The following is a 27540-nucleotide window of genomic DNA, read 5'->3' on the forward strand; positions in this document are numbered from 1 at the left end:
ACCGCGTACCGATCGCTCGACCACAACACAAGTCCACCATGCGGACGTCTCTCGCCCTGACAAGCCTGTTGGCCTACTGCGCTTCGGCAGTATATGCGACCGCGCTCACATACCGGTTGGAGGCCAACGAGAAGGCGTGCTTCTTCACGAATGTCGAGCAGAAGGGGACCAAGGTTGCTTTCTATTTCGCGGTACGTGGCGGCCCCCTCCTAGCGCTCCTATCCTGCGCATCATGCTCGGAGTGCCTCGCCAGGACTCGATGGAGAAGAAGGCTGACAGGGCGCGTATTTAGGTCCAATCTGGCGGCTCATTCGATGTCGATTATTCCGTAGTCGGTCCCAATGAGAGGGTGATACTGGATGGCACAAAAGAACGGCAAGGAGACTTTGTCTTCACGGCAAATGAGGTGGGAGAATATCGCTTCTGCTTCAATAACGAGATGAGCACTTTCGCGGAGAAAATGGTAGATTTCGAGATCGCCGTACGTGGCCCTCCTCTTCCCCTCCCCTCCACAACCCTCCTTCCTAACATTCTCTGCGCTTGCAGGTCGAAAATGAAGCCCGCGCCCAACTCCCCTCCAAGCAAGGCTCCTCGCCCGAACAAACCTCCGTCCTCGAAGAATCCATACTCAAGCTGTCCGCCCAGCTGTCCACCATCTCGCGCAACCAGAAGTACTTCCGTACACGAGAGAACAGGAACTTCAGCACTGTCAAGTCGACGGAGAAGCGGATATTAAATTTCAGTTTGATGGAGGTCGGGCTCATGGTTACGATGGCGGGGCTGCAGGTTTTCATTGTGCGCTTCTTCTTCCAGGGCGCAAGGAAAGGTGAGGGCAATCTCGTCGATGAGAGAATTCTGCGAGCATCTAAGACTGACCGGCGCTGCAGGATACGTCTGAGAAGTGGTTTATTTGGTGCAGGCGATTGCGGACGGGGACAACAAGCAAGACCTTCGGAGGAAAAGGATCGTATCCAACCGGGTTCATTGCGGCGGCGCTATGGCGGTGCAAGCGTGTACCATTATCACGGCATTAGTTTGGTTTTGAGGTCAAGACATCACTAACGAATCTGGTTAAAGTGTTGCATATATTTTCCGCGAGCCGTGACTTGCTAATTGCATGTAGGAGCCATGTCCCGCAGTGACCGCGTACTTGTCACGACTGTCCTGAGACATGCAGGCAAAGTTTCATTCCTTCAGTATCTTGCAAACAAACATCGCTGTGGAAGCTCGAAAGCGGGTGGCGTTCAGTTCGGAGGCCGGCTCTTCTTGACTGGTCGAATAGGCGTTTTCAAGACCTGGCTTCGTCTAACTGCACCCTCGCGAAACCTCCGCTCACCGCTGAGACCAAACCTAATTTCCCGCTCAGTCCGTCCTGCGTGATGGTCGCTGCCAGACTAGAACAATTTTTGAGCAGGAGTTGTACTTCACCGTCGAACAACCCCGCCTCCGGGTCCCGCAATGTCTCTTTCACTGCCGGTCTAACGATAGCCAATATATCTAACGCTATATCAACGTCACTCCTTTCTGCTACGCTCCCCCTCCACCGTCCTCTGCATGGCACAACTAGAAGGGCCGCATTCTTTGGGAGCTCGGAAGTGTTGACCACACTATTCCAATATGTCCGCTCCGGAACAGCAGAATGGCAGTCAAGCCTTCATGGCCCAGCTTACCGCCGCAGCGGGTTCGGATGGCAACCGGAGACCAGCCCGTCAAACCCAATCCCCAATGGTGCCACACGACAGAATGAACCGCGCTCACGCACCGCCCGCGCCGTCAGGACACAACCAAGGAGCTCATATCTTTTCTCACTCGCCTATTACTAGTAATAGTAATGGCGTCTCGTCTTCCTACAACGGGTTCGATGGCTACACGATTACGCAACGTGATATGGAGCGCATGGTACGCAATCGAATGGCGAAAACTGGCCCCGCTACGAACGTCTCCCGTCCGGTTTCGACTCCGCCTACTATGCCGTCACAACCGCTGCCTGCGCACTCTGTCAAGCGTACTCTCGATCCTCCGCAGCAGCACTACGCACCTGGTCAAGGTCCCCCACCCAAGAAAGGCTTCCTTGCTGTCCCCGTTCTTCGCTCCCAACATGCCGTTTCAGAAGGCATTGCCGCGCCTAGTCAAAAATTCAGTCATCCGAATGCGCCAGCCGACAACAAAAAGGACAGGAGACTCAGCCTCGAAGCCGCGCGCCATGGCGTACACAACCTCGATCTGTCAGCCTCCGCGCTCAAGGGCATCGGCAGTCTCCCCGACGAAGGTATTTCACCGGGCCACGCGAAGTGGGCGGGCATATCTCCAACCTACGCAGAGAAGCTGTTGCAGATGAGGGAGGCGTTCGTGGCGACGGGTGGGGAGCTTACGAAGACTGTGAAGGAGATGGATGAGGAAGAGAGGAGGAGTTGGCTTATCAGGAGCAGGGTTGCGACTACGGGGAATAGGGGGAGGAGGCAGGGTATGCGGCAAGATCAGGCTGAGCTTAGGGGCGTGCCAAAGCGGATGGTAGATGCGACGGCCAGTTGGGAGCATCGGTTTCGGCACCTTCAGCAAGACACACGACCGCGGTCCTCTATTCCGCGTTCTGACATCCGCTTTATTGAACTTGAAGATTCGGAGTATCAGCCCTTCGACATGCGAGAGGTCCTCGATACCGTGCGGACGTCGTACGACTTCACCTGGTCGGAGAGTGAGGACGGAGTGTTACCGCCATCCACGCCGGAGGCACTGCAGATGTGTGATCGGGATGAGGATGGCGGGTACCGTGCGCCGGAGCCACGAGGCCTCGGCGAGCATAGGGCTGAGCTTCTGTGGCTGCTCAAGGCGTGCGGGAGGAATCAGGAGCTAGGCTGGGTGCAGGATGAGGATGGGGAGTGGAGGCGTCCACGGTCCGCTGGTGAGCTTGAGACGTTAAAGGTGCATGCGCCGTCCTCCTTCTAGGCTGAGATTGTCGTTGGGGATCAATTGCTGAGGTGGTTGGGTGTGGTTTGGTGATCGGAGATGTCCATTCAAAGGTGGGACTGATGTGGACGGGACAGCGGGATGGCAGTTCGTACGGAGTAAGGCTTGCAACGGTACCCATGAGGCTTAGGTATACGGCTTTATCTTTGGGTGGGCCTTCTTCTGCGAGGAGACGTCCCCGCATTCATAGCCAAGACAAATGACTACTTCCCCTGAACTTTCTCGCACCTCCCATTCACCAGAATTCCTGCCGAACATATTGTTTTTGGGTCCGGTAAGATCATATAATTTAACAGTATGTGCACTGCCGATGGGGCTGTGCCGCAACAACGTTCCGCTGCTAATCAACGAATGGAGGTTAGGAGGATAAGTGGGCTGCATGACGGGTGCGTAGGCAACGTCGAAATAGAAGAGATATTGTTTGGATTGTTGATGAGAAGGATATGGACATGATCCTTTGCGCATGTCAACCCAATCATCTCGAGCTCCTTCAGCATTTATGGCCATGCGCTCAAGATTCCTCCTGTCTCTCATCGGCGCCGCCTTCGCCCAACCGACGGATTCCCTCCAAGCTTCCAGGGCCGCTGCACAGCTCTCGCGCACACGCTCTCCTACATACCCCACACTCAACATGCCTTAAAAGTAAATATAGCTAAATATCTCTCCGCGAAGTCAACCGTCGATCATAAGGCTGAGGGCCTGAATGAGACATGCTTTGACTAGGCGACTCCGCCTGTACCTACCAGCCTGTGTAGCCTGAACCTGAGGATTGAGAGGAGCGAAGGTAGTGAGTTTGACATAGAGGTGTGGTGCCGGAGAAATGGCAGGGATGGGTGTTGACGGAGAATGGAGGATTGGCCGAGTGTAAGTATATTTTGCCACTTCACCTTAAGATAGCATGAAGGGGATCAAGCAGTGCTTTTCGGGGATGAAACTGATGATTGAATAGGTATCCAGTATCCAGACGTCGCAAACGATGCTTCGCATGGCTTCGCTACCATTGGCACCAACGCAGGCCATAATAGAACCTCACTGGGCGCTTTCTATCAACAGCCGCGAATTGTATACCGCAGTTATATGGTTTGCGGCTAGGGGTGACCCGGATGACAATATGTTAGTGAGGATCCTGGAGTGGATGGAAAAGGGGGAGGCGCCTGAGTTTCTTAAGGGAATATGATATGACGAGACTAGGAATGGAGTTTAGGAGGAGGCATTGCAACTATCCGAAGGCGAATCTATATAAAGGAACAGGGATGGACGAGGGGGGGTAGGAGTCTGTTGAGCCGTAAAAGGAGAGAACACATGTTTGCGTCTTTGAGCATTAGTATTGTGATGTAGCGAAGCCTACCTAGGTAATTTAGTCATTGGACTACTTCAGACATTTTCGGAGTTCGTTTGCCTGGAGATATCAAACCTGTCGTGATACGCATGCTCGGTTCGTCCTGTGTTTGCTCTCGCCCTAGACACGTCAGGTATCCTCTCCCAGTCCACGTACCATCAAACGCTCAGCTTGCGTCCGATCACACCCCCACCAGTACATAAAAGATGCAGCACCCGTTGCATCTCCAGAGTGTACTTCGAGACGGCGCACAGTACTGGAACATAAATCTCCACCATGTCCGACTCACTCGAACCCGCCTACCTCTCCTATCTCATACTCTTTCTTCGCGGTGTCCCGTCTCTTCTCGCTGCCATCACACTCATCCTTGCATACCGTGAGCATCTCCGCTTCAGCTCTAGCAATACACCTCGAGCCCTCCCATTCCCACCGCGTCGCCCCTCCTACCGCGATCGCATTCCTGAGGTCCAAGATGCGAACTGGCCCCCTGCATCGCCGATCACGCGAAATTATGTGAAAGAGCGGGGAGACCGCATACCTTTTGTCACCCCCCCTCCGTTCGCTATCGGGAAGAGACTTGATGCGTTGAGGTACGATAATGTGACATCTCGTGGTCGTGGTCGGGATCAGACTCATTTCCGGATTGTGTATCCTATTCCACAGCCATTCGATAATATCAATTCCGACGGTTATGGTATCTCATCGGGCAGACATGGATACGAATCAGACCGGCAGTATGGCATAAGGGAGACCCGTAGCGGCTACTTGTCTATTCCAAGACGGAGTGGGGATCCCTCACCGCATAGGGAGCCCGTAGGCGGATCGAGCTCGCCGGATGGATGGTATGAGTACAGTGGACACCGGGGTGGTGGTCTTGCTCCTGAATACGGTGCACTTCTTGCGAGGAACGCAGGCCGAAGGACGCAGAATGAAGACCAAGGAGGGGAACGCGCGTATTTTCCTTGGTATGCCGATGGTACAAGGTATGATGAGGAGAAGGAAGCAGAGGCTGAGGCTGAGGCGTTGGGGGAAGAGGAAGAGAAGGAAGAAAGGAGAGATCAACAGGAGTGCTGTAGAGGTGCTTGAACGAGGGCATAAGATAGTGGTTACTTAGAGGCCCTCTCCACCAACAAATATCTTGCATCTTTTTAAGTGCCTAGCTTTGCCGCATAGCACCCAAGGCAGCGGCTTTGTGCTCCTTCCCACTTATGCGTCAACGCCCCGCGGATCTTATCAACGTTCAACCCAACATTAGGTCCCTTGCCGCACATTACGATGCTGGTCTCTTTCCTTGAGGTTAGAATCCTCTGAGTCCTGGGTCGACGCACAGTCATCCGCTCGAAAAGCCGCCTCAAGCTCTCTTGGGTGCTTCACTTCTTGGAGCACAGTTTCCAGAATCATGGCATCCCCGAGTGCTGAGCCAGCACCTGAGCCTTGCCATGGAGTTGTGGCGTGCGCTGTATCACTCATTAGACAAGCGGTGCCTTTGAAAAACGTCGGTGTGGCTTATGCGTAGTGCATTTGTGGACACATTTTCAGGTCTAGATTTTCCAGCAGTAGCTAGATTGTGTTGCCATACGAAGAGGCGGAGATTGTCGGACAAGTAAGTACATACCCATTTCATCCCATCCCTGACCGGGGAGTTCGTCAAAGAAGAAAACTCTTCTTCGAGTGAGCTTGAAGCTCCATTGGTCCTTGTCCCACTCTCCGTTCACGAGTCCGCTAGCGACGCCTTGCACAGTTTCCCATTGTCTAGTATGTCGTGCAAGAAAAAGGCGCCGTCGCCAACCCATCCGTATTGTCTCTCCTCCCCCTCCTTAAGATATTGGCCAATTAATTCTCTTGCTTTCTCGATCGACACGAGGAATCTACAGTCCCAGAAACCGGCAAATTGAGGTTTAAGCGCAGGATGATCCGTCCCCAGCACGTGAGAACGCACAAAACCGAATATGCTATCGGCGCCAATCAGAGCATCGGTAGAATGTCGTGTCCCCTCCTCAAAGATAAGGATAAGTTCAACATGCTTGGAGTCTTGAACGTCAGTCAGTTTCTTCTTGGTGTGCATCCGCTCTGGAGGGATTGGCTTGAGAAGTTCAGCGAGGAGAGCGGCTCGATGAACGACCCTCCCCGACTATTCTGGGGCCGGATCGAGAGAGATAGTCCCGGCATTAGGACCAGCACCCTGGAGGTATTAGCTCCTGAAGCCATTCAAGAAGCGCTATCGAGAAAAATGAGCTCGCGACAACGAGGCTGGACGAGTTCATTGTCACTGCTCCAGCAGGATCTAATGCCTCAGCGACATTCGGACCGATTTCAGCTAGTGCTTCCTGCGCATTTTTTGCCAGACTATCAGCAGCGCCTCGCTCGGAAAACTCTGGTGCGGATTCGAAAATGTCCACCTCAAGGTTGGGGTGTTTTAAAAGACGTTCATCAGAGTCGCTCCTGCGAGACCGCTGCTTATGATAGCAACACGAATTCTTCTTTGCTCGTCTAGTTCAGCCGTTGTATGGATGAGCGCTGATATCGTTATATTTCTCCTGTGATTCTTGCGTCGCTTGTTTTCAGCGAAGTAGGCTCTGGATTGGGCACAGGCTCGTTCGATGAATGCCTGCCACGCGACACGTTGGCTGATAGGACGAGGTGGAAGCCGGTACAGTCTGTTTGATGAAACACCTTCTATACCTTGAATTCTGTCAAGAAAGGAGGCAGACCGATGTTAACTCATGTGTTCTCGAAGTGCTGTGCCTCGCCGATGACGTGCGGAGTTGCTGCTAGGCCGTCTAGGTTAGTGCTGACTTCGTCCCCAACTTGTACCAAGGCCTTCGATGACGGGTTAAGCGTCCTAGTCTCGTTCCTAGACAATACATCGTCTCTCTTGTGCAAAACTCGACGTTGTAAAGATGGAATGAATACTTTGAGTGAGAAGCGAGTGTGAGGTCTGGGCTGGGTCGACGGAACCCCACTTTGACAGGCGCCTTGCTACATTGGGAAAGTGCAACCGGACACCATGATTCTCGAAAGGGACGCTTATCTCTTGACATATACTAACATACCAGAATACCCACGGACAATACAGCGTCCTGCTCTGAAATTTACACTCTTCATTACCATGGCAGCAGCCACTGTCAGAGTACCCCACCAACCAGACTCCATCACGAAGCAAGAAGCCCGTTCAACGGCGTATCTAGAATCACGACTCGCCGCCAGGGCTACTGCAACCGATGAAGGCTTCGTCATCCCAGTCGTAGATATCTCGCCCACCTTGTCTTCGTCTCTGGCGGATCGACAAGCAGTAGCCGCCCAAATCCGCACCGCTTGCACCACATCCGGCTTCTTCTATGTCACCGGCCATGGCATTCCCGCCACTACTCTCTCGTCCATCTTGCACCAAGCCAAGCGCTTCTTCAGCGAACTAAGCAAGGAGCAAAAGGAGACACTGCATATCAAGCGTAGTAAGTACGGCTATGGCTGGGAGCCGAGCGAGTACACGTCGATAGCGGGCGATGTGGAGACGAAAGAAGGGTTTAACTTTGGTTATGAGGGGGCATTGGATAGGAGCGGTGGGGATGGGAAGTATAGAAATCTGGATGGGAGTGTTGGGAACGCGAATATGTGGCCCGCAGAGGAGGATTTGCCGGGGTTTTATACAAGTGTGAAGGAGTATTATGGCGCTGTAGGTTTGCCTCATATTCTCCCCTTTAAAGTTCAAAGTGTATCCTGGTAGGGCGAGGTCAGGGTGCTGATCAACGTGGCTAGGTACTGGACCTAGCACGCCATCTTTTCCGCCTTTTCGCCTTATCCCTCGACCTCCCAGAAGATTACTTCGACCGCTTGACCACGCACCCCGGAGGCATCGCGCGCCTCCTCTTCTACCCTCCCTCAAAGACTCCCTCACCCACTGCCTCCTTGTCCGCTGAAGAGCAAATCGGCCTTGGCGCGCACTCAGATTACGAATGCTTCACCCTCCTTCTCTCCTCCAGCATACCTGGTCTCGAAATCCTGAAGCCCTCAGGGAACTGGCATCGCGTCTCCTACGTTTCCGGGTCCTTTATCGTCAACGTAGCCGACTTCCTCATGCGCTGGACGAATGGCGTGTACAAGTCTACCGTGCATCGGGTGGTCAATAAGACGAGTGAGGCGAGATACAGTGTACCCTTTTTCTTTAGTGTTAATTACGATGCCGTGGTGGAGACTCTGCCAACGTGTTTGGCGGACGGGGAGAAGAGTAGGTATCCGCCAATAAGGGCGGGTGAGTATATACTTGAAAGGCTGAATGCTACGACGAAGGACGGAAAGGGGTATTTTGGGAATGAGGTGGTTTTTCCGGAGGACAGGAAGGAACAAGAAAGCACTGTAGGAACATAGACTAGATTGCGCTGTGCGAACAATTGGCCCACGAGACCTTCCGAATTATCTTATGGACAATCAAGCCAACCTCACCATTCTCATCACCGGCCCTGCTTCTTTCCAAGCCCTGTAATGGATCCTCGCAACCGTGATTCTCTCGCCAAAGTCATGCCCCATATCTAAATCCACCGCTAAAACATTCACCAGTCCACTTCCCAGTCCACTGGCAGGATATACCCTCTCATCGAACAGCTCGATTTCGCCCTCGGCGCGGCTTGGCCCTGTTCTTCCTGCCGGCTCGTCTGGTCCATACCCACTAATAGCGACCAGCATCATTTTGCTCTCCGCTGCCGGACTGACGCCGCGCCCGACGTACACGTATCCGGCCTGTTCCCACCATAGCCCGCAGCGGTTTCCTCTATGATCGAGGACATAGCGTACTTCTTGCCTGCTGGAGGAGTGCACGTGTCCTTTGGCGGATATGTACTCGCGTTGCGTAGAGATAGTGAAGGCAGTAAGGGGAAGAGTAGAAGCCACAAATTGAAGGACGTTTGGGAGAGAAGGGGAGGTGACGAGCTCATCGTCACCCTCCCTATCGTTTAAGCCAAGATTAGCCATAGAAGCCGCGATATCCAGAGTCATAAGGCTGGCAACAACCTGGTCCTTTCGCCCTGAAACAATTTGCAGTTCCTTCCCGTCCAGGTTGATGGCGTACTCTTCAATGAGCGGTATCGGCAGTGGCTCGTACGGTGCGACCTCTGCAAAGAATCTATACTCGGCGGCGCCGACCCAACCAACCCACGACCAGCTCGGGAATTGCCTGTCCACGCTCTCATCGAACTCTTGAACCTCAGTGGGGCCCCAGACCACTTCGTGTGTGCCTCTGTTAGTAGGTATCGAACGCCCAAGGAAGGGTCTATGCTCAATGTCTTGCTCCAACGGAATCCGAACCTTCTTACGTCGCGGACGCCGACCTGCAGGTGTCCAAAGCAGCGCTAGATCGAGAGCAGTGGCAGGCATACCGCAGAAGATGTCACTCTCGAAGGCTACGTTCAGCGCACCGAAGATACCCATAAAGGCGTTAATGATGTCGGATTCGTACGTCAATTTCCGAATAGTGTACTTCTCGACGAGCTCTCTGTACACATAAAAGGTCATGACTAGACGAGATTCGGGGTTGAAGTGGCTGATGTCGCGGTAGTAAAGCTCGGCAAGTGGGTTGTCTAGAGAAGTCGTGGTACGCATCGGGGCGTTGGGGTCATCCGAGAATCCATGTATAAGCTGTACACGGTCATTGATGCCGCCTTCAGAGAGTACCGGACGATCCAAACCACACCGGAAGTAGATAGATCGGTTTGTGAAGTAAAGACACCGCCGAGACAGCATCCGCTCTTGGAAGGTCCAGCCCCGCGTGTCCCAGGAGGAAGTGTCAAGAGCAAGATGTAGTGGCGGAGGAGTCGCTGCTAGAAGGAGAGTGGCCTGCTCTCTTCTTGTCTCTTCCGCTGATTCGACATCTGTATCTGAGCTGAAGTCCAAATCCTTGCTCCCGGCGTCTACCACAAGCGTCTCGACTTGTTGGGGTGAGCGGGTGCCCGGCATCACGCCTGGTAGTCCTGCGTTCGCGCTGCTGCCTTCTAGAGCCACTATAGTTGCAAAGGCGCGTAGGTAGATGACGTCCATGTGAGCGAGATCACGCATCTTGTTCTCGGTATCATCCTGTACGATGCATAGCGCGTCTATCCATAGGTAGCGTTCGTCGAGTGCGCGCACTAGCGTAAGAGCGTCCGCAATCGTATTCGGAAAGTGCTGGTCAAGGCCGCCCTTCTGGCACCGGGATTCGTAGTTCGAAAGCAAAGTCATAGACATGTCGACTGAGCCCCAAACGTAGCTCAGTGCAAAGTATTTTGCCGACGTTGTGGCCGTCACTAAGCAGTTTTCGCGAACGTCGATGAGTACCAAGGGTATATCCTCCTCATACCGCTTGCCGCGTTGGTGGTTGCTATTGCACGAGTCGCCATGGTTTAGAGCACAATCATTAAGCCAGCTCTTGGGAAGCTCGAAGTTGACTTGCTCGCTAAAGAGTGAATCCTCTGCGTCGATGCGGCGGGTGAAACCCTCAAAGTTGTGATTCTGATCCTTAGCCTCCCATCCCTGGCGTAGAGCGGTGGTGTAATTGTTTTTCGTGACAATCCTTAATTCTCCGACATGCCGCATTCCGTACTCAACTCTCACAACACTCTCGCCACTGGACTGTGTTTCGCCTAAATGAAGCGACACGCCCTGGATCTCGTGGTCAATGGCGGCAAGGCGCGGGTGAAGGTTGTTCCTGTCATGGTCGGTGATAATGAGCGATAAGACAAGCCGGCAGATTGAGCAGTGCTGCCGTAGCCTGAGTTGACTCCAGTTACCAAACGGCAGGACGACGGGTTGGGGGTTCCATTTGAAACGAGGGCTACCAGTTGCGCTTGCATCCAGGGGAGCTAGCGGTTTGACTCTGCGGCACATGTAGCAAAGCTTGGGATTTGGATGCTTGCCGTCTGCTTTCGCCTTGTCTACGCTCTCCTGCTCAAGCCGCGCGTGAAGAGCCTCGAATTCAGCACGCGGAATTGGCTGGCTCGGGTCGACACCGAGGATTCCAGTCATTAGTCCGCTAAGATCCAGCACGATTCTTTGGTTGGTCGGATCTATCGCGAGGCTCCGGAATCCAAATGGTTCGACTCGATAACTTTGTTGCCATGGCGGTCGCAATGGACCGCTGCTGAACCCGGACATGGCTCCTCTTCGATATGCTTAGCTGCGAATGGCGTTAGTAAGCCTGTGGCTTGCCGCGAGATAAGAACGGGGGTAAACTAGGCTACATCGCCCTGTGGCCGCGAACAGAAGAACTTTTTAATGGTTGCTGTAGTAGATAGACATGTAAGGGTCTAAGAAGATAGCCCCGCATTGATCAAGGAATCCATGGTGCAGCAACCCATTAGATTAACGACCGGTCAGAAGACGCACGCCGAGACAGGGCTGAGGGACGTCGGAGATGGTTGCATCGCAAGAGGGGAAGCTGGGCATGCGCCGTCGCATTAAACACGAGGAATACGAGCTAGGGCCCAAGCGCACCTGCAAACAGAAATAAGAAGTTTGGGCTGAAGGAGAGAGAAGGCTGAGAAAGGGTGCGCGGGTGTCAAAAGGTGGAAGGTGGAGAAAAGATTGAGAGAAGACGTATGGTTCAGGAGAGCGCACGGACCAACCTCCATGTCGTCAGAGCCTTCTGCTCGAATACATCACATCGTCGAATAAGGCTTGCAAAATATCAACCGCTTCGCCTAGAAAACAGCCTCACTCGAGGCATCCTGATAACCTAAGATTACAGCAACCTCCGTCAGTATACCTAGGTCCACGACTCCGAGGAGGTTTTAGCCGAATGATGACGTCGACAGGACTACACATGCTCTCTCATGACCTTGTGCTCTAAGTAGGTTAAGACTTGGGCGCATTGCCCCACTCTGCCAGATGCCTACCACTTCAAGTACATATGCACTTGGGCAGGGTTTGGCGTGCAGTCATCGACCTCGTCACAAAGAAAATGCGAGCACATATATAACCTGACAAGCTCTCGGTGAGATGGCGACCGGGAATAGATCTAGACAGTCATTCTGGGCTTGAAACCTACTAAGTATTCCGAACTACCATAAGGTTAGCTCCCCCAACTGGGCAGCACCGGCATGATAAATCGTGGACCACTTGCTGCAGCCATATTTCGCGCCAATGAGACTTTCCTGTTTGGGTTGTTTTTTTAGTACTAAGGTGGCCTCTATCGCGTTTTCCCATCGCCCTTCGCACGATGGACATTTGTGCCCAATAAAGGGTGACTGTTCATTAGCGACACGGAGAAATAGCAGGAGCATATGGATGATCACGGGTAGTTGAGCGCTATATGCGGAGTAGTCGCCATTAGTTGAGCTGTAGAAGTGGCATAGATATGCATGATGTCTTGGAAAAGATGGGGAACATAATCTAGAGATTGAGTTGAGAGACGATCCTTGGAATGAGCATGACAGGCGGGTGCGCTAGCCGACCTCGGGAAAGACAACAGCACGTGATTCTGTGCTAGACAATCTAGGCTTAGCACAACAACCCTAGCGTGATAGATCGCCCCAGGCCTCGTCCGAGGTTTCGAGATTCCTCCACCACGCTTAGACGCCACGCTTCTATCATTGGAACGTCGCCATCTGGAGCCCTCCCGAATTCATACACACGCAATGTCTCTGAGCAGCCGCACGCTTAGCTTAACGTGCAATCACCAGACATCAGTAAACATAGCTGCTTGCGCCTCCAGTCGCAATGGCTGTGGTCTCCAACACGAAGCCAGCCGCATGTTTCGCTTCAGGGCATCACCACATCATGCCACCAGCTGAGTGTTGGATGTGTGGCATAATAGAGGAGAATTTAGCATACATGGAAAGCATTGTCCAACTTCTCTTTCCCTTTCTGTCTTTTCCAGGAAGCTTCAGTCTGCACGCAAAATGTCCGACAACTGGGTCCACATGAAGGGCCCAAGGCCTTGCGCCTTAGTCCTGCTCACTTTCACAGACATTCCCGTTGATCACCTTCCCGGGCCGCACCGGTTCTACAATTTCCTCACCGGTCGAGGCCAGAATGCCCTCTTTGACTACTGGCAACAAGTCTCGAACCACGTGATCACTCTTGATGGATCCGAAGTCTTCGGCTGGTATCAGATGCAATATTCCTTCGCGAAGGATTCACGCAGATCTTGGACGACTTGGCGCGATGAAGCCAACCGACTATGCAAGGACATGAATCTCGCCGACTTCCGCGGAGGCGTCATCATCCTCGTCGCTGCCAGCGTTGATAGCTACTACTGGCTTAACAGTGGAGCCAATACCTCGGGAGGTTTCGTCATGACCACAGGGGGTTACTGGGGAAACCGAAAGTGGCGTCTATGCAAGAAGTGCGGGTGCTTGGTGCGCCCTGACATCGAAGCTGATCCATCCATCCACGGCGCATGTCTAGCGGGAGGTATCCATGAGCTCGGGGACAGGTACTACGCGATATCCGATGCCCCAAATGACGACTTGGTTGGTGATAGCGGTTGGCGACGCTGCGAGCAATGCTGCGTTCTCTTTCAAACCAACAATACGAACTCAACCACCCAATACATCTGTCCAGCGCTAAAACCGAATCTCGGCCCGCACACGCCATGGAAGTTCGATTGCAAAGTCCCAACAGCACAACTTGGCTCGTCATATCAGGATGGTTGGAAGCAATGCGCTTCTTGCTCCCAGCTGACTTACACCGGCATTTCCGGAGTCTGCACCTACAACAATGGGAAGCACGACGTAAGATTTAGCGCAAACTACGGGGTAGTCGAGAGTACAACGTCGATGAAGATTGCTTTGCAAGCTCACAACATTGGCCAAGCTCTTGGACTCCCGCTCTCTTGGTCCGCCAACCCCGACACTGCTGCCGGCGATCCCTACGATGTGATGAGTGCTATTACTACATCCAGGGTCAAGGCCTTCAATCTCACAGAGCCTCTGAACTTCGGTTGGACGACTTATTGTCAAGACGGCTTTGAATCAACATACTCTCCGGCCGGGCCCGGGCTGATTGCCCCCACTCTCTGGAAGATGGGATGGCTGTCGAGTGCCTGGCCTATCTCAGCAGAAAACCTGAAGGCTCGCAAGAACTACAGCCTGCGGGCTCTCGGTCGCCCGGAGCAAACGGGAGCCGGCGCCTTATATTACGTCACCAGGAGTCGAATTTACACTGTTGAATTCCGCCAGGCCGATGGCTGGGATCGTGGAATCGGGAAGGACTGCGTGTTAGTCCACGAACTTCGATCCAAGTACGCGACGGGACAAAAAGGATTCCGGTACTGCAGGAAGTGCCACGGCATGTTTCTTGCCTCTAGTGCCGTTTGTGCGGCGGGTGATCTACACGATGCCCGCACGAATAGCACCACGTACACGCTGGAAACGTCGAAGGGGGTCGAATTGCCGGACGGCGCCCACATTCGCAGCTATTGGACTTGCTCGTCATGCCACACAATCTATAACACTGACTTTCCAGCTACCTTCGACATGAAATATGGTTGCCCGTGCATGCCAGTTGCCAGTCACTACCATTCCCAGGGGGCGACTGAATACATTGTACCGACCGACGGTCCCTTCATCGGCTCCGAGAAAGGCTGGAAACGCTGTCGCAAATGCGACGCGCTCGTGTATACCCTGGATCGCCGCAATGTCGGCGTCTGTCACCACGGCGGTCAGCACGACTGCACGGGCGAAGCAGAAGGCTCCATCTTCATCGGCGTTCCAACCACGCCAAACGTACAATACGAAGTCGGCTTTAAGCGATGCTACAAATGCGAAATACTATTCGACGCGCGCCTCGGAAGTTGCAAAGCCGGTGGTAGCCACGACTACACTGGAAGCGAAGCTTATAACATCCCTCGAAAGAGCGAAATGGCAGCTGGTAGCCCCTTCAAAGTCTGCACAAAGTGCCTCGGGGTTTACATCGGCGGACTCGCAGGCACATGTCCCTCCGGCGGCCAGCACAGCTTCGATGGCAGAGAATACACCGTGCACAACTCACAAGATGGGACCGATTGCACCGGAGAATCGTGGACGCATTGTACCAAGTGCAACCTCCTGCTCAAGAACGTCAGCAGTAGTCTCGCATGTGCGGCTGGAGGAACGCATACCTGCAACGCTCCCGTCTCGTGGTATCTGCCCCATTTCAAGATCGATTTGGCCTATCTTGTCGGTAAGCCGCTGTATACGGGCGATGCGTGGCAGGATCCAGGGAACAACTTCCGCATCGAAGTCGGTGCGATCAACAGTAACCACACGGTCTCCGTCAACGTCGGCGAAGCTATGGCGACATCGAAGACCGCAACACCAAGTCTGTGATACGACTATAACCATCACAGCTAAGCGTGGAGCATTAAGTGGCTGGCGTCCACGGAACCATGAGGCGATCCGGGAGAGAGTCTAAGGGAAAAGGCGCAGCCGAACGCGGCCTCGCTAGGGCTCCCACGCTACGTTGCCTCAACATACAAATTGCCTTGATGTGTGCTTATACTAAATTTGTTTTGTCGTACTTTTCATAAGAATGTAGGCCAGAAATTTGCGATGCTGTGGGGAAAATACCCCAGCCTTCCGCAGGTGGAAGTCTTAACTATAGTATTGAATTGAGAGTATCAAAGACTGAAAAGCACTCTATGCATGCCATCCTCCCACTATCTCCTCACCACATTCCCTGCTCCAAGCATTCCCTCCACAATCTTCCCCGCAACCGCATACACACTCGCACTCAAATGCCCGGAAATCTGCGCCGGCAGCACCCCCGCATCCACAACCCTCACATTCCCCACTCCAAACACCCTCCCCTCCTTATCCACAACGCCACCCCAACTCCTCCCCCTCATCGCCGTACTACTCACAGGATGATAATTCGCCCCGTACGCTGTCTTAATCCACGCCTCCCACTCCCTATCCCTCCATCCAGCGCTTTCCGGCACTGTCGCGAACCCAGGCACGGCTTCGGTGGTGATGTGCGTGGATAGCGGTGTGGTGGAGAAGAATTGGCGGACTTTCTTGGCGGCGGCGGCTTGGATGTACATGTCGATGGGGAGCTGGAAGAAGTTTGGGTTGATGGTGGGTTGGACAGTGGGATTGGGAGAAGTGATGTGGACGGAGCCGCGGGAGAAGGGGAGGAGAGTCCAGTAGTTTACATTGATGGAGCCAGGGGCAGGGAACCACAATAACTCGGCCAACGGTACCGTGCTATTCTCTGCAAACACGAGATTGGTTTGAAGCTTCAAAAGGCCCTCTTCCGTCTCCACGCTCGTCGAACCGACTGGAGCATCGGCAACAATCTTCTCAGCGTACGCGGAGATATTGGCCCGGATTTCTGCAGTGATGGAGGGAAGTTCGGGCCCGAAGAGGTCGGACGCTGTGAGGTACGATACGAAGCTTGGATAGCCGGTCCAGTTTGTGGGCGAGGCGTAAGATATCAGCGTGGTAGGTTGGTCTTGCATGTTCGCGCCTACGGAGGGGAGGTTGAGCATGGGTTTGATGTCTAGTGGTTCCAGGATGGCGGGGTTTCCGATGCCGGAGTGTTCGAGGAGAGCGGGGGAGCGAAGGGAGCCGGCAGCGAGAATGAGTTCACGCGTTGTGTGGAGGGTGGCGGTGGTACTGTTTGTGGGTGTTAGGACTTCGATGGCTTTAGCGGTGAGTTTTTCCCCTGTATGTGTATGCTCATCCCAGAGGATTCTCGTGGCGGTAGCGTTGACGAAGACATGTAGATTCGGCCGCTGCTTTGCGACGGAATAGTAGAATGCCCTGGCCGCATCCTCTCGTGTCGTCGTCGATGCATTCAAGGTGAACGGCCATGTCGTGAAACCTCTCATTCTTCCGCCATTCGCATCCTTGTTCCACGGTATCCCTATCGCCTCGTTCGTTTCTTTGAGAATGCTAAACATATCCTGGCCTATTAAGTACTCACTCCAGCCCACCGCGAGCTCGCCCTCAAACCCATGGTCCTGCTCTTCAAAACTTGCCCCATTCGCCACCTCTCCTGCATCCGGGGGTTGGAAATGCTCCTGCCCGCGGTAATACTCGAACAAGCTATCCCAATTCCATCCCTCATTGCCCATCTCTTCCCACGCATCAATCTGCGTCTTCTCCGCCCTTAGATACGTCATCCCATTAATCAACGTCGTGCCGCCTAATCCTTTTCCCGAGTAGTACATATGCATCCTGTTAAGCGTGTACTTCTGCGGTGCGCTTACATAGCTCCAGTCTATTGACGTGTTGAGACCGAGACCGAAGCCTAGCACGGAGTCCGGCACAGTTGTTACATTGGGATTATTGTACTGCGTATCTCCCGCTTCGACGACTGCAACGGTGATGCTCGGATCCTCGGATAGTCTGTTAGCGAGGACGAGGCCGGCTGGCCCACCGCCGACGATTACGTAGTCGAAGGAAGTGGGAGAGGAGCATGTTGCGTGGACGAGGGCAAGCAGGAAGTAAAGCACCGGAAGCATGGCGACGACCGAACCCGAACTCGCTAACGGTAGCAGATGGGCAATTAAATGGGTTGAAGGGTCTGCAGAAGGCTAATATCACTCCGAGCTATGTACTACCACGTGATATTTCTCCGCATGACGTTCCGAAAGCCGCTGGGGGCCTGACTGAATTGGGTAAGTCGCTTTTCCGGCTGAGGAAGGTACCAGTGGTGGAACATCGCTGCACGGAAGCATTTCTTTGAGCGGCTAAGTGTACGCGTGGTAAGTGGAAAAGTTGCATCTAAAAATCCATTTGCGATGCTACGTGCGTACCAATTTCCAGCCATGAGTCCGATAAATCCGTTACGCATATCCTTGCATATTTACTGACGCTGCGCTTGTATTCCTCTATGCATTTACTTCCCGGGGATGGTCTCCGTTTTGTGACCGTTATCCGAATCCCGCGAGCCACACGCTTCCCGAGAGTAGGACCCATGTTTAGCACATGCCCGTAAGGAGTGCCAATCCGGCATCGACCCTCCCAATGCCCTCATCCTCCTCTAGCAGCTTGTCAATCTTCTCCTTGCTCTTGATGCGCCAGAATGCCTGCGCTCCGTTGGCAAACCTCCTCGAAATGGCTGTGATCTCCTCCTCAGGACACGCTGCAAAACAGAGTCTGAAGCAGTTGAAAGAGTCGCTCTCCCGAACTTCCGTTGTGGGCGCAAACAGTGCGCCGGGCGAGATGAGGCACAAATAAGGCTTGGTGGTCAAGAGCACCCAGAATGCCTGCGATAACCTAGGCGCTGAAACTTGCTTGCGCAAAGGATGGAGGGAGAAGTCGAAGCGCACCCAAACGAACATACCACCCAAGGGTCGCACAAAATCGTACATCCTTGTCTTCTCAACAACGGCCCACTCGTCTTCATCCTCTGCGACTTCGGTGATGGATTTCCGGCGGCCGGCCTTGAGCACGTATTTGTTTGCATCTAGGACGTCGCACATGGCGTTCATCCTACGCTCGTAGTTCCCGCGGAGGCCCTCGAGCCAGCGGACCCATCCGTCAACCTTCCAGCCGCTACCGTCTGCTGCTCCACCCTTGCCGGGATCACTCGAGCCCTGGGGGCCAATGACCAGCTCTGCAATCATCGACTGCACGAATCCGGAAGGTTGTTGGGTGCTTGTTTCTGTGATGCGAAGGATGCGCTCCACTAGAGCGGGCTGAGCTGTAATCCAGCCGAGCCGACAGCCCGGTGCCACGGTCTTGGAGAAAGTGTCCAAACGCACCACACGGCCTTCATAATCGAGCGAAAGGTACGAAGGGATGAGCGAATCGAGGAATTCAAAACCGGACGATTTAACCGGTTTCGGAACTGTCATACTTGGGGACGCCGACGGGAACTGCAGGTACCAGTAGGGGTCATCTTCAATGATGATAATGTCGTACTTCACGCAGAGCGCGTAGATCTCGGTCCGCCTAGCAACACTCAGGGTGCCGCTCGTCGGGTTCTGGCCAATAGTAACAGTATACATCAGATGAGGTCGGCGGCCTCGCGTGGAATCCCAATTCTCCAACACATCTTCAAGCCCTCCCTTGCCTTTCGCGACCATTCCCTCGTCGTCGATGGCTACCGGCACGATGTTCATACCTCGCGGTTTAGCTGTTTGTACCGCGTTCATGTAGCAATATTGCTCTACCAACAGCCCGGGCTTCTCGTCGATAGGATCGTGGTCTTCCGACCACTCGTTGCACAAGGCTTGGACGCTCTTCGAGAAGCCGTCTGTGGAACCACAGGTCAAGATCACTTCTGGCCCGTCTTTATATGGAATGGATGGATGGAGATGGTTTCGCGTAAATTGGCGAATGAAATAGTATAGTGACGGGTAGCCCTGAGCAGTGCCATACTGTAGCGCTGACTTTAGATCAATCATGCGTAAGGGATCTGGCATTCCCGAGTCGTGCGGCACGACGAGACGAGACGCGGGCGGATCATTGTTAGACGAGGATATGGAGGTCGAGGCTAACTCGGCGGTGGGAGGGTCGACGGGCTTGTTGGGCGTGGGTGTCCAGCGATTAGGATGCGCGACCTGGCCTCCTGTTATCTAATCGGCCCTATGTTGCGTCCCATTCGCCTTACCTTGGCTTCAAGTGTATCGTAGGGGAAGTACTTGTCGTTCGGGAGGCCTAGTCTATAGTAAGCCTGACGAAGCCTGCGTTGGCGGGCTGCCGAGTGGACGCACCTCCTGCTAACTGAGCAATGCCAGGAATGCTAAAGTATTTGTAGAACTTCTTGACGCTCGAGGCTTCGCGAGCTCGGGTGCTGCGCGATAGATGGTGGGAGAGATCGACGGGCTCGGGCAAGCTGTCCGGTTCCGATGGGTGGTAGCAGTGGTAGGACATACTGCGGGGCGGCGCGCTATTTCCAAGCTATCCAAAACGACGGGATTTGGCAGAGGGCTTCAGACTATTGCGACATGAAAGGATGCAATTGCGAAAGCATTCAAGATGAATCCGTGGATCTCGTCCGGGGCTGGTCCGCCACATTCGCTGTTTAGTATGCGATAAGGGCGCGATAACGGCTTGCTTAGAAATAGAAGCCGAACCATGACGATGGGGCTGGATGTGGCAGGCACCGGGAAGGCTAGCTCCAACAGGACGGCTGCAGTAACTGTGCATGCTGCGGGATTGCTTAAACATGGAAGACAAAGCTGCGTGAAGGCATGTTCTGTGAAGAATGCAGGATAGCGCCGGTCGCTGCTTCTTTGTCCCCTTGACCTGTGGTAGGGCTGACCGTTAGCGTGTGACGAAACCCGTGGACCACAACCGTCAATGCCGGCGCATAACGCCCGGCACCCTGCAGCTCTCTCACTTCTACCACAACACCTATAGACACCAATGCTTCATGGCACGTTGCTCCTCTTGTTGATGCACACCCCCGCTCCTTTCTAGTATATATCCTTTCCCTTCGCATTCATTCCCTATTCCCTGCGGCTCCCCACCAGCAATCAGAGCCGCAGACGTCAGCATTCAACGCCAACGTGTCTCGCCCATCCTCTCGCTACGAGCTCGACGACGTGCCCACTATGGGGCCACGAGACGGTTTGGACGACGAGGGAGCGCCTCCCCAAGTATACCGCGACGACGAGAACGCCAGTGTCCACTCCGACGACTCTGCGGCCGCAGACGCAGTCCTCCTCGCCAATTCCGAAGCTTCCGACGAAGAGTACTACGCCGCGCAGGAGCCCTACTATGCGAGGAAGTACATCCCGACAAGGTTGCAGCGTGCTTGGAGGGCGACGGCGACGTGGGTGAAGGGACCGCAGCCTGCGAGGCCGTGGAAGATACACCCGTTCTTCCCTTGGATACAGACCGCGCCGATACAGTTCTTGAACAACTACTTTCCCCAGCGCAAGCACAAGGTTATCCTGCTGGTATTCTTCTATTTTTGCTGGCTGCTCAGCTTCGGGCTGGTTTTACATCGGTCGGCGTTTGCTGCTGACATTCCGGGTTATGGGTCGCCAGTGCGTATAAGGTGTACCGACCGGTTCTGGTGAGTGACCAAGGAGGGATCAGAATTAGAGAGACTGATCAAGGCACAGGCGCGATGGAAATGGTTGCGGTCTGAATGGCGACCTTTGCCGGCCTTTCGAGAACAGCACCATGCCTTTCCGCTGCCCGGCTAATTGCAAGCGAGTGCAGGTTGTCAATCCGCATGCCGTTGGGGACCAAGAGGTCAACTATCGACCACTTGTCATCGGCGGCCCGACAGACGAGGACGAGACCCTTGAGAACAGCTACTACCGAGCCGATTCTTTCATCTGCGGTGCAGCGATCCACGCGGGTTTCATCAACGACCAGTCTGGCGGCTGCGGTGTCGTCTCCTTGATCGGTGAGAAGAGCGACTATTCCAGCGTCAACCGAAAACATATCACCAGTGTCGGTTTCGACTCGTACTTTCCCAAATCTTTCTCCTTCCTGAGCGGCACTCAATCGAAGTGCCGGGACCTGCGGTGGCCCCTTCTCGGTGTTTCGCTCACATTTACGATTTTACTGTCGCTTTTCACGACGTCGCCCGCCGTTTTCTTCCCATCGATATTTCTAGGCATCTTCTTCCACGTCGCTCTCGCGTCGGATCCGCCAAACCTCACTGATTACTACGCCATTGTCAGCATCGCTCTCGGACGCTTCCTACCGGCCAGTTTCTGTATGTTTGCGGTGTACAAGTATTGCGTTAGGAGGCAACTGCACGGCCTCCATGCCCAGATTGAAAAGACGGTTCTTTGGCTAGGTGGCTGCTGGATTGGCGCCTTGAACAACTATACCTTCGACAAGATCCCCATCGAACGGCTCACTCCTCACGATATCAAGCAACAACCTGGAGCAGTCCCTGCACTCATCATTGTTGTACTCTCGCTGTTCTTTATTGCGCTCTTGCAGGCTTGGTGCATCCGGGTAGAAGGGCGCCTGCCTCAGTATCTTGCGATCTATGGGATTATGGGCGCTACCATCCTGGCTCTGGTGGCCGTCCCGAAGATGAATGTGCGCATTCACCACTACATCCTCGGACTCCTTCTCGTGCCTGGTACTGTGATGCAGACGAGGCCTAGTCTCCTCTTCCAAGGATTGCTCGTCGGACTGTTCATCAACGGCATCGCGCGCTGGGGCTTCGACAGCATCCTGCAAACCCCGGATGAGCTGCGAGGAGATGCGCAACTTGGCACCCTAATCCCCCTCATGGTCTCACCGATTATCCACGGCAATGTGGGGATAAGCCTGGAGCCAAACATCACCTTCGAGTGGGACCTCCCACTCCCGAAGCATTACGACGGCATGAGCATCCTAGTCAACGACGTCGAGCACTTTAGAGGGTACGAAGACGCGGGTAAGGAATCGTTCACCTGGGTGCGCCACATGGAGGACGTACCAGAGTACTTCCGTTTCGCATATATGGCTGGGAACACGCGGGGCGACTACTCGAAAGCGGGCACTTGGCGCGCAGACGGAGGATGGACGGAGATGGAAGCCGGCCCTTCGTAGAGGGTCAGGCTGTCCGGAAACTGGGGAGATGATTCGGAAATGTAGGCGTTGAAGGCGCAACGGGGTTGGATAAATGCCACGATGATTTTGATGAGGGGCGTCGGTGGAGGGAGTGGGCATGCAGGGTCGGTGTCAGGAGGTGTTGTTCCTGTTTGAAAGGGCGCATGGGTGGATGGGTGGGCTTGGTTCACTTAGCACTACTGGTTCAGCGCTCAGGGATCGTGATTACGGCGTTGTCCCAAGCACCGGGAGTTGGGAAGGAGGGGGGCGGTTTATCGATACGGAATACCCTCGCTCCTTGTCTTCGGATAGACCCTGAGCTATGATAAAGGCGATAGATGCCGTCGCACTGCTCGCGGATCGACGACCTGAGGTAAGAAAGGCAAATAGAAATTGTATCCGAGCATGATTCTTCGTATTCTCGTGCAAATCTGCGCATGATGCGAACGGTAGGAATCTGAAACTCTTCGGCAGCACTTTCCGGCATCCTTTGGGAGGCTATCGCGCGTATCCTTCCAAAGACTGCACAGAGGCCAGATGTGCGGCGCGCAAGATGGCCTGCCGCTTACTCTTCACATTATATTGCCCCTAAGAAAAGGTGTACAAAGTGGCCTACCAACTCCGTCCGTCTGACGCCGTCCGCTGTTGCTGTGCCGCGCGAACCTTCTGCTCGACCTCGTAGCCGCTGGCGGGCTGCGCCGCCGGATCAAATGCACAGTTTCGTCGCTCGATGTCGCTCGGCGGCTCAGCTGCGAAAACATAGCCCAGCGCGATAATCGTGGCATCCGATAGTTATAGGGGACGGATATCGTTCTGTCTCACGGCCAACGCATTCGTGCGAGCAAATAGCGGGAGCGGAGCATGGTCAGGTACGGGATGAGATTGATTGGATCGCGGTAGGCGCAGCCAAGCTTCGTGCGGCTGAGGTGAGTGAGATGCGATGTCTTTCTTTATCGATAGGCGGGCATTCTGTCGGCACGGGAAATTGAGCACGAGGGTGGGCGCTTACACCGACACCACAAACTTCTCTTTTTTTTTGACCGGCGCACGAGAGCAGGGCGGTCAAGACGCCGCACAACGTGCTGCTGTGCGGACGGAGGTGTGCGGACGCGCAATTCATTCCTGTCCTGTGCCGGCGCACGCGGCCGCAATCTCGTTAGACTGCCGGCACGCGGCTCACCACTCTCATTCACGATACGATCAAAGGGGGGCTGGGGGACCAACTTGCGGGTTTCGTCTGGCGAAGGAGCAGTGTGCTCACTGTCCAACTCTGGCCCAGGACGCCCACACACAAAGCCCCCTTCATCACCATGCCGCATCTGCTCCGTTCCCCAGAGCGGTCGGCGCGCGATTGCGATGTGCCGTTAAACTGGGCCCGGTGATGTCGTCTGGCGACGATGATGGATATTTCGGGACTCTGGAGATTGCGATCAAAGGCGCTCGGGTACCTGCCGCGTGTGGGCAACGGCGGCGATCTTGTGTGACGCCGGAGATGCGGTGCCGACTGGATGCAGGCACGGTATCCTCGTTCAGTCTTGCGAAGTGGAGAGCACAAGATGGGTGTTGAGAAGAGATGGCTCCACGGATGCCTGAGGCTATCTTACACCGCAGCGCATATTATTGGGCGCATCCCGCTGCGAACGACGTCTCTTTCTCTGCAAGGCTGCAGCTGCATGAGGCCTCCCCAGGCGATCCCTTACTGTCATGTTTCAGCAGCCTGTTTGCGCCCTAGTGGCCGGTGATGCTGAGCGAACAGGGAGCCACCCCGGCCCCAGGCTAATCTAGGTTTCACCTCTTTAAACAGAGCATTCCTTCATCTCCCCGGAAAACACCATCGGACTCGGTTTGGTGATATTCTCTCTTTCCCCCTCCTCCGCTCCCTTCTTTCGCGCCCCTTGCGGTGATCTGTCATTCTTTTGCACCCACCAGTCGTTCTCTACTACCATTGTTCAGCTCTACGGCCTGAACTACACGCTCCTTTTTCTGTCTGTCTATACTTTGGTCACCGTAAGCCTATTCGAGACGGAAGTCCTGGCGGCTGAGGAAGGGTTCAATTCGTCACCGGCATTCAAGACTACTTTCACCTAGAAAGCATCATTACCTTCGCCGAACAAGTTCACTACCTCTTGGCCGATTCCGGTAGCGCAACTACTTGCCCATCGCACCGCCCAAGCCTGTGAAAGAAGCAAACGCTCGAATCCGACCGCGAATCCGCATTGATCGCCTGCTTGACCGCCATACGGACGGTGCACAACAGAGTCGCACCGCGCGCCCACCTTCTACCTCAACACTTTCCGCCCGCGACAAACCAACGACATCTTCGTCACCATGAAGTCCTTCACGAGCCTCTCGGTCACCATGGCCCTCCTCTCCGGCACCACCCACGCTTTCTGGCGCATGGAATGTCATGATCGTATCGCACTCGCCCGCATCGATCCTCTTGTCGACCCGGGCACCGTCTCCCAACACTCTCATGCCATCCACGGCGGAAACGGTAAGTAAACGCTGCCCACATTTCTCGTTTGGACCCACAGGAAAGACGCATAAAGATCGACTTCCACGTGAGCTGTCAGAGGGAACCGAACGCTTCCCGAGCCGGGTTGCTTTACGTTCGAACTGTCATCGCGTGCAGAAGCTTAATGCGTAGTGAAGCGCTATCGGTTTCAGAGTGGTGAACTATGAGCTAACTGCCTTCGGCAGCTTTCTCGATGGATGTGACCTATGAGCAGCTTAGAGCGTCTGAGTGCACGTCATGCCTGGCTACGGACGACAAGTCGGCGTACTGGTAAGCGATCTTGACCCCTCATGCTCCAGCCTTGCTGACATGACTCAGGACGCCCTCCATGCACTTCCAGTACGAAAATGGTACCACCGAAGTCGTCCGCCAAGTCGGTGGCATGCTCGCGTACTACCTCCTCTTCGCCAACTCCGGCGAGGAGATCGAAGCTTTCCCCGAGGGCTTTCGCATGCTCGCCGGTGACACCCGCCTGCGCAACTTCACCGGCCCAGTTCCCGATCCCGAGAAGTCGCTCTGGACCGCAAAGGACAAAACGCAGCTGCTTCTCGGCCAGAAGGCTATCGGCATGAATTGCTTGAACTATGCTAAGGACCCTGAGCCGTCTATGTACCGCCATTTCCTCCCGGATAAGGATTACATGGATGCGAATTGCGTCAATGGCATTCGTGCTGAAATCTTCTTCCCCAGCTGCTGGAACGGTGACCCCGATTCGGATAATCATAAGGATCATATGGCGTATCCGGATCTTGTTAATGGAGGGACGTGCCCGGAGGGATTTGAGAAACGTGTCCCGTCGCTCTTCTTTGAGACGATTTGGGATACGTATGCGTTCAAGGATGCGAAGGGACAGTTTGTGTTTGCCAACGGCGACCCTACTGGTAAGCCGACTTCCTTGTTGTCAAAGTACCTCACCACTAATTGTGCACAGGCTACGGTTACCACGGCGACTTCATCATGGGCTGGAACGTCGACACCCTCCAATCCGGCATCGAGCAATGCACAAACGAATCCGGCCAACTAAAGGACTGCCCCGTCTTCGAGCTCCAAACCGAAGCCGACTGCGACAAGTGCAAGCTCTCCATGCCCCACGTGCTTTCTGATGATGACTGCGCTGGACCCGCTGACGGCCTCTGCGGCAACGTCGCCATTCAGTATGGTCCCGAGTATGCGTCTGCCCTGAAGCCCGGCAACTCTGAGGCCCCGAGCGCAGTCCCCACGCCCACAACCCCCGTACAGGCTATGCCGACTCTGCCTTATACGACTGCGAAGAGTGCTGTTACCGACCAGTACGGCGGCGGCCTCTCCGTTGCCAACGTCAATGGTATAGCATCTCAAGCCTCGGAGATCAATGCCCAGGCCGCTGCTCCCACCGACGATGCTCCTGCGGCACCGGCCCCAACACAGCCTCCTGCGCCGGAGCAGCCACATGGTAGCATCGTGTCTACGACCACCTACACGAGTGCCGGCGTCGTGTACGAGGTTGCTATCGAGGAGGTCGCTGTGTACGTCACGGTTGAGGCGCCTGCGCCACAGAAGAGGCATGCGCATCATATGCATCATCGACGGGATCGCGAGCATGGTCTGCTTGGCCGGTACTAAGTCTCCCGCACGACACCTTTGTTCGTATCAGCATGCATCGGCGTTCAGAAAAAGAAGCACTTCCCTTCTAGCATCCTCACCACCCTTTACCCCTGCAGCGTCCTTTCGTATCCACAGTACAAGTACGTGGACGGCTTTCGTCGGGGTTCGTTGAACATGCATTACGGCCGGATGGGCTTCCGTTGTTCCGGTGGATAACGGTTCATGTATACCATTGTGTTCTTTGTTTTGATTGTCTTTTGAGCATCATGAGGTCGTGTCGAAGGCTGCGCCGGAGACCGACATTGCTTCAGGAGGGAGGGAGGGTTCAGCATATACCAATCTTGCATTAGGCCTCCAGCCTTGGATACCTCTGGCTTGAATGAAAGAAGATGATACCAACCGCTGTCACCGAAGATACCCTGGTCTAGGGTGCTGAATAGTATGGTGATGCGGAAAATGAGTGGTCGTGAAAGTGGCTTGAGAGAGGCGGTGTACCTGCCTGCGCCACAGCAATCTTCGCGCAGCCTTAGGAAACTCTGCATTAAACTTCAACCTATCTTACCAACACTCTGTCCTATCGAACCACTCCCTCAAGGATCTATTCAGCTAACCAGTGCCCATCTGCATGTACAGTCGCCATCCGGTTATCCTTGCTTTCTGCCTAGCCCTTCGGCCCCTGTGTAAGCGTCGTCCAACTTCACCGTTTGCTGCTTTGAGACGTAGCTTTC

General features: G+C 54.4%; 12 protein-coding genes across 12 annotated transcripts; 7 read left to right on the forward strand and 5 right to left on the reverse strand.

Annotated features, from left to right (window-relative positions):
* Nucleotides 1-15: 15 nt before the first annotated feature.
* On the forward strand, nucleotides 16-1010 carry BU26DRAFT_521655 (uncharacterized protein). The gene is made up of 4 exons (XM_033829591.1): nucleotides 16-191; nucleotides 293-481; nucleotides 547-826; nucleotides 888-1010. The coding sequence occupies exons 1-4, from the start codon at nucleotides 39-41 to the stop codon at nucleotides 896-898; spliced, it is 633 nt and encodes a 210-aa protein (XP_033681192.1). The 5' UTR covers nucleotides 16-38; the 3' UTR covers nucleotides 899-1010.
* An 823-nt stretch (nucleotides 1011-1833) lies between these two features.
* BU26DRAFT_521656 (uncharacterized protein) lies at nucleotides 1834-3138 on the forward strand. Its single transcript, XM_033829592.1, has one exon. It carries the CDS (start codon nucleotides 1912-1914, stop codon nucleotides 2944-2946), a length of 1035 nt encoding a protein of 344 aa, XP_033681193.1. The 5' UTR covers nucleotides 1834-1911; the 3' UTR covers nucleotides 2947-3138.
* A 1444-nt stretch (nucleotides 3139-4582) lies between these two features.
* On the forward strand, nucleotides 4583-5392 carry BU26DRAFT_567685 (uncharacterized protein; the record flags this gene model as incomplete). Its single annotated transcript, XM_033833681.1, has 1 exon — nucleotides 4583-5392. One exon carries the CDS (start codon nucleotides 4583-4585, stop codon nucleotides 5390-5392), a length of 810 nt encoding a protein of 269 aa, XP_033681194.1.
* A 597-nt stretch (nucleotides 5393-5989) lies between these two features.
* On the reverse strand, nucleotides 5990-6582 carry BU26DRAFT_521657 (uncharacterized protein). The gene has a single exon (XM_033829593.1). The coding sequence runs from the start codon at nucleotides 6369-6371 to the stop codon at nucleotides 6018-6020; it is 354 nt and encodes a 117-aa protein (XP_033681195.1). The 5' UTR covers nucleotides 6372-6582; the 3' UTR covers nucleotides 5990-6017.
* Nucleotides 6583-7415: 833 nt separating this feature from the next.
* BU26DRAFT_432365 (Clavaminate synthase-like protein) lies at nucleotides 7416-8671 on the forward strand (the record flags this gene model as incomplete). The annotated part of the gene is made up of 2 exons (XM_033823970.1): nucleotides 7416-7979; nucleotides 8063-8671. 2 exons carry the CDS (start codon nucleotides 7416-7418, stop codon nucleotides 8669-8671), a joined length of 1173 nt encoding a protein of 390 aa, XP_033681196.1.
* On the reverse strand, nucleotides 8656-11828 carry BU26DRAFT_521658 (HET-domain-containing protein). Its single transcript, XM_033829594.1, has one exon. It carries the CDS (start codon nucleotides 11423-11425, stop codon nucleotides 8732-8734), a length of 2694 nt encoding a protein of 897 aa, XP_033681197.1. The 5' UTR covers nucleotides 11426-11828; the 3' UTR covers nucleotides 8656-8731.
* Nucleotides 11829-12845: 1017 nt separating this feature from the next.
* On the forward strand, nucleotides 12846-15837 carry BU26DRAFT_521659 (uncharacterized protein). Its single transcript, XM_033829595.1, has one exon. It carries the CDS (start codon nucleotides 13171-13173, stop codon nucleotides 15577-15579), a length of 2409 nt encoding a protein of 802 aa, XP_033681198.1. The 5' UTR covers nucleotides 12846-13170; the 3' UTR covers nucleotides 15580-15837.
* On the reverse strand, nucleotides 15745-17947 carry BU26DRAFT_64404 (GMC oxidoreductase). Its single transcript, XM_033836134.1, has one exon. The coding sequence runs from the start codon at nucleotides 17715-17717 to the stop codon at nucleotides 15909-15911; it is 1809 nt and encodes a 602-aa protein (XP_033681199.1). The 5' UTR covers nucleotides 17718-17947; the 3' UTR covers nucleotides 15745-15908.
* BU26DRAFT_64413 (aromatic amino acid aminotransferas-like protein) lies at nucleotides 17947-20220 on the reverse strand. The gene is made up of 3 exons (XM_033836135.1): nucleotides 19917-20220; nucleotides 19814-19860; nucleotides 17947-19763 (listed from the first exon to the last, which is right to left on the reverse strand). Exons 1-3 carry the CDS (start codon nucleotides 20074-20076, stop codon nucleotides 18177-18179), a joined length of 1794 nt encoding a protein of 597 aa, XP_033681200.1. The 5' UTR covers nucleotides 20077-20220; the 3' UTR covers nucleotides 17947-18176.
* A 152-nt stretch (nucleotides 20221-20372) lies between these two features.
* Nucleotides 20373-23119, forward strand: BU26DRAFT_461795 (uncharacterized protein). The gene is made up of 2 exons (XM_033825076.1): nucleotides 20373-21226; nucleotides 21276-23119. The coding sequence occupies exons 1-2, from the start codon at nucleotides 20760-20762 to the stop codon at nucleotides 22711-22713; spliced, it is 1905 nt and encodes a 634-aa protein (XP_033681201.1). The 5' UTR covers nucleotides 20373-20759; the 3' UTR covers nucleotides 22714-23119.
* On the reverse strand, nucleotides 22919-24419 carry BU26DRAFT_507814 (uncharacterized protein; the record flags this gene model as incomplete). The annotated part of the gene is made up of 5 exons (XM_033827027.1): nucleotides 22919-23081; nucleotides 23330-23462; nucleotides 23723-23973; nucleotides 24006-24247; nucleotides 24318-24419. The coding sequence occupies 5 exons, from the start codon at nucleotides 24417-24419 to the stop codon at nucleotides 22919-22921; spliced, it is 891 nt and encodes a 296-aa protein (XP_033681202.1).
* Nucleotides 24420-24743: 324 nt separating this feature from the next.
* BU26DRAFT_64430 (WSC domain-containing protein) lies at nucleotides 24744-26911 on the forward strand. The gene is made up of 4 exons (XM_033836136.1): nucleotides 24744-25207; nucleotides 25414-25498; nucleotides 25547-26109; nucleotides 26160-26911. The coding sequence occupies exons 1-4, from the start codon at nucleotides 25042-25044 to the stop codon at nucleotides 26828-26830; spliced, it is 1485 nt and encodes a 494-aa protein (XP_033681203.1). The 5' UTR covers nucleotides 24744-25041; the 3' UTR covers nucleotides 26831-26911.
* Nucleotides 26912-27540: the final 629 nt, after the last annotated feature.

Source organism: Trematosphaeria pertusa (genome assembly GCF_010094035.1).
Source record: "Trematosphaeria pertusa strain CBS 122368 unplaced genomic scaffold BU26scaffold_11, whole genome shotgun sequence".
NCBI classification, from domain to species: domain Eukaryota; kingdom Fungi; phylum Ascomycota; class Dothideomycetes; order Pleosporales; family Trematosphaeriaceae; genus Trematosphaeria; species Trematosphaeria pertusa.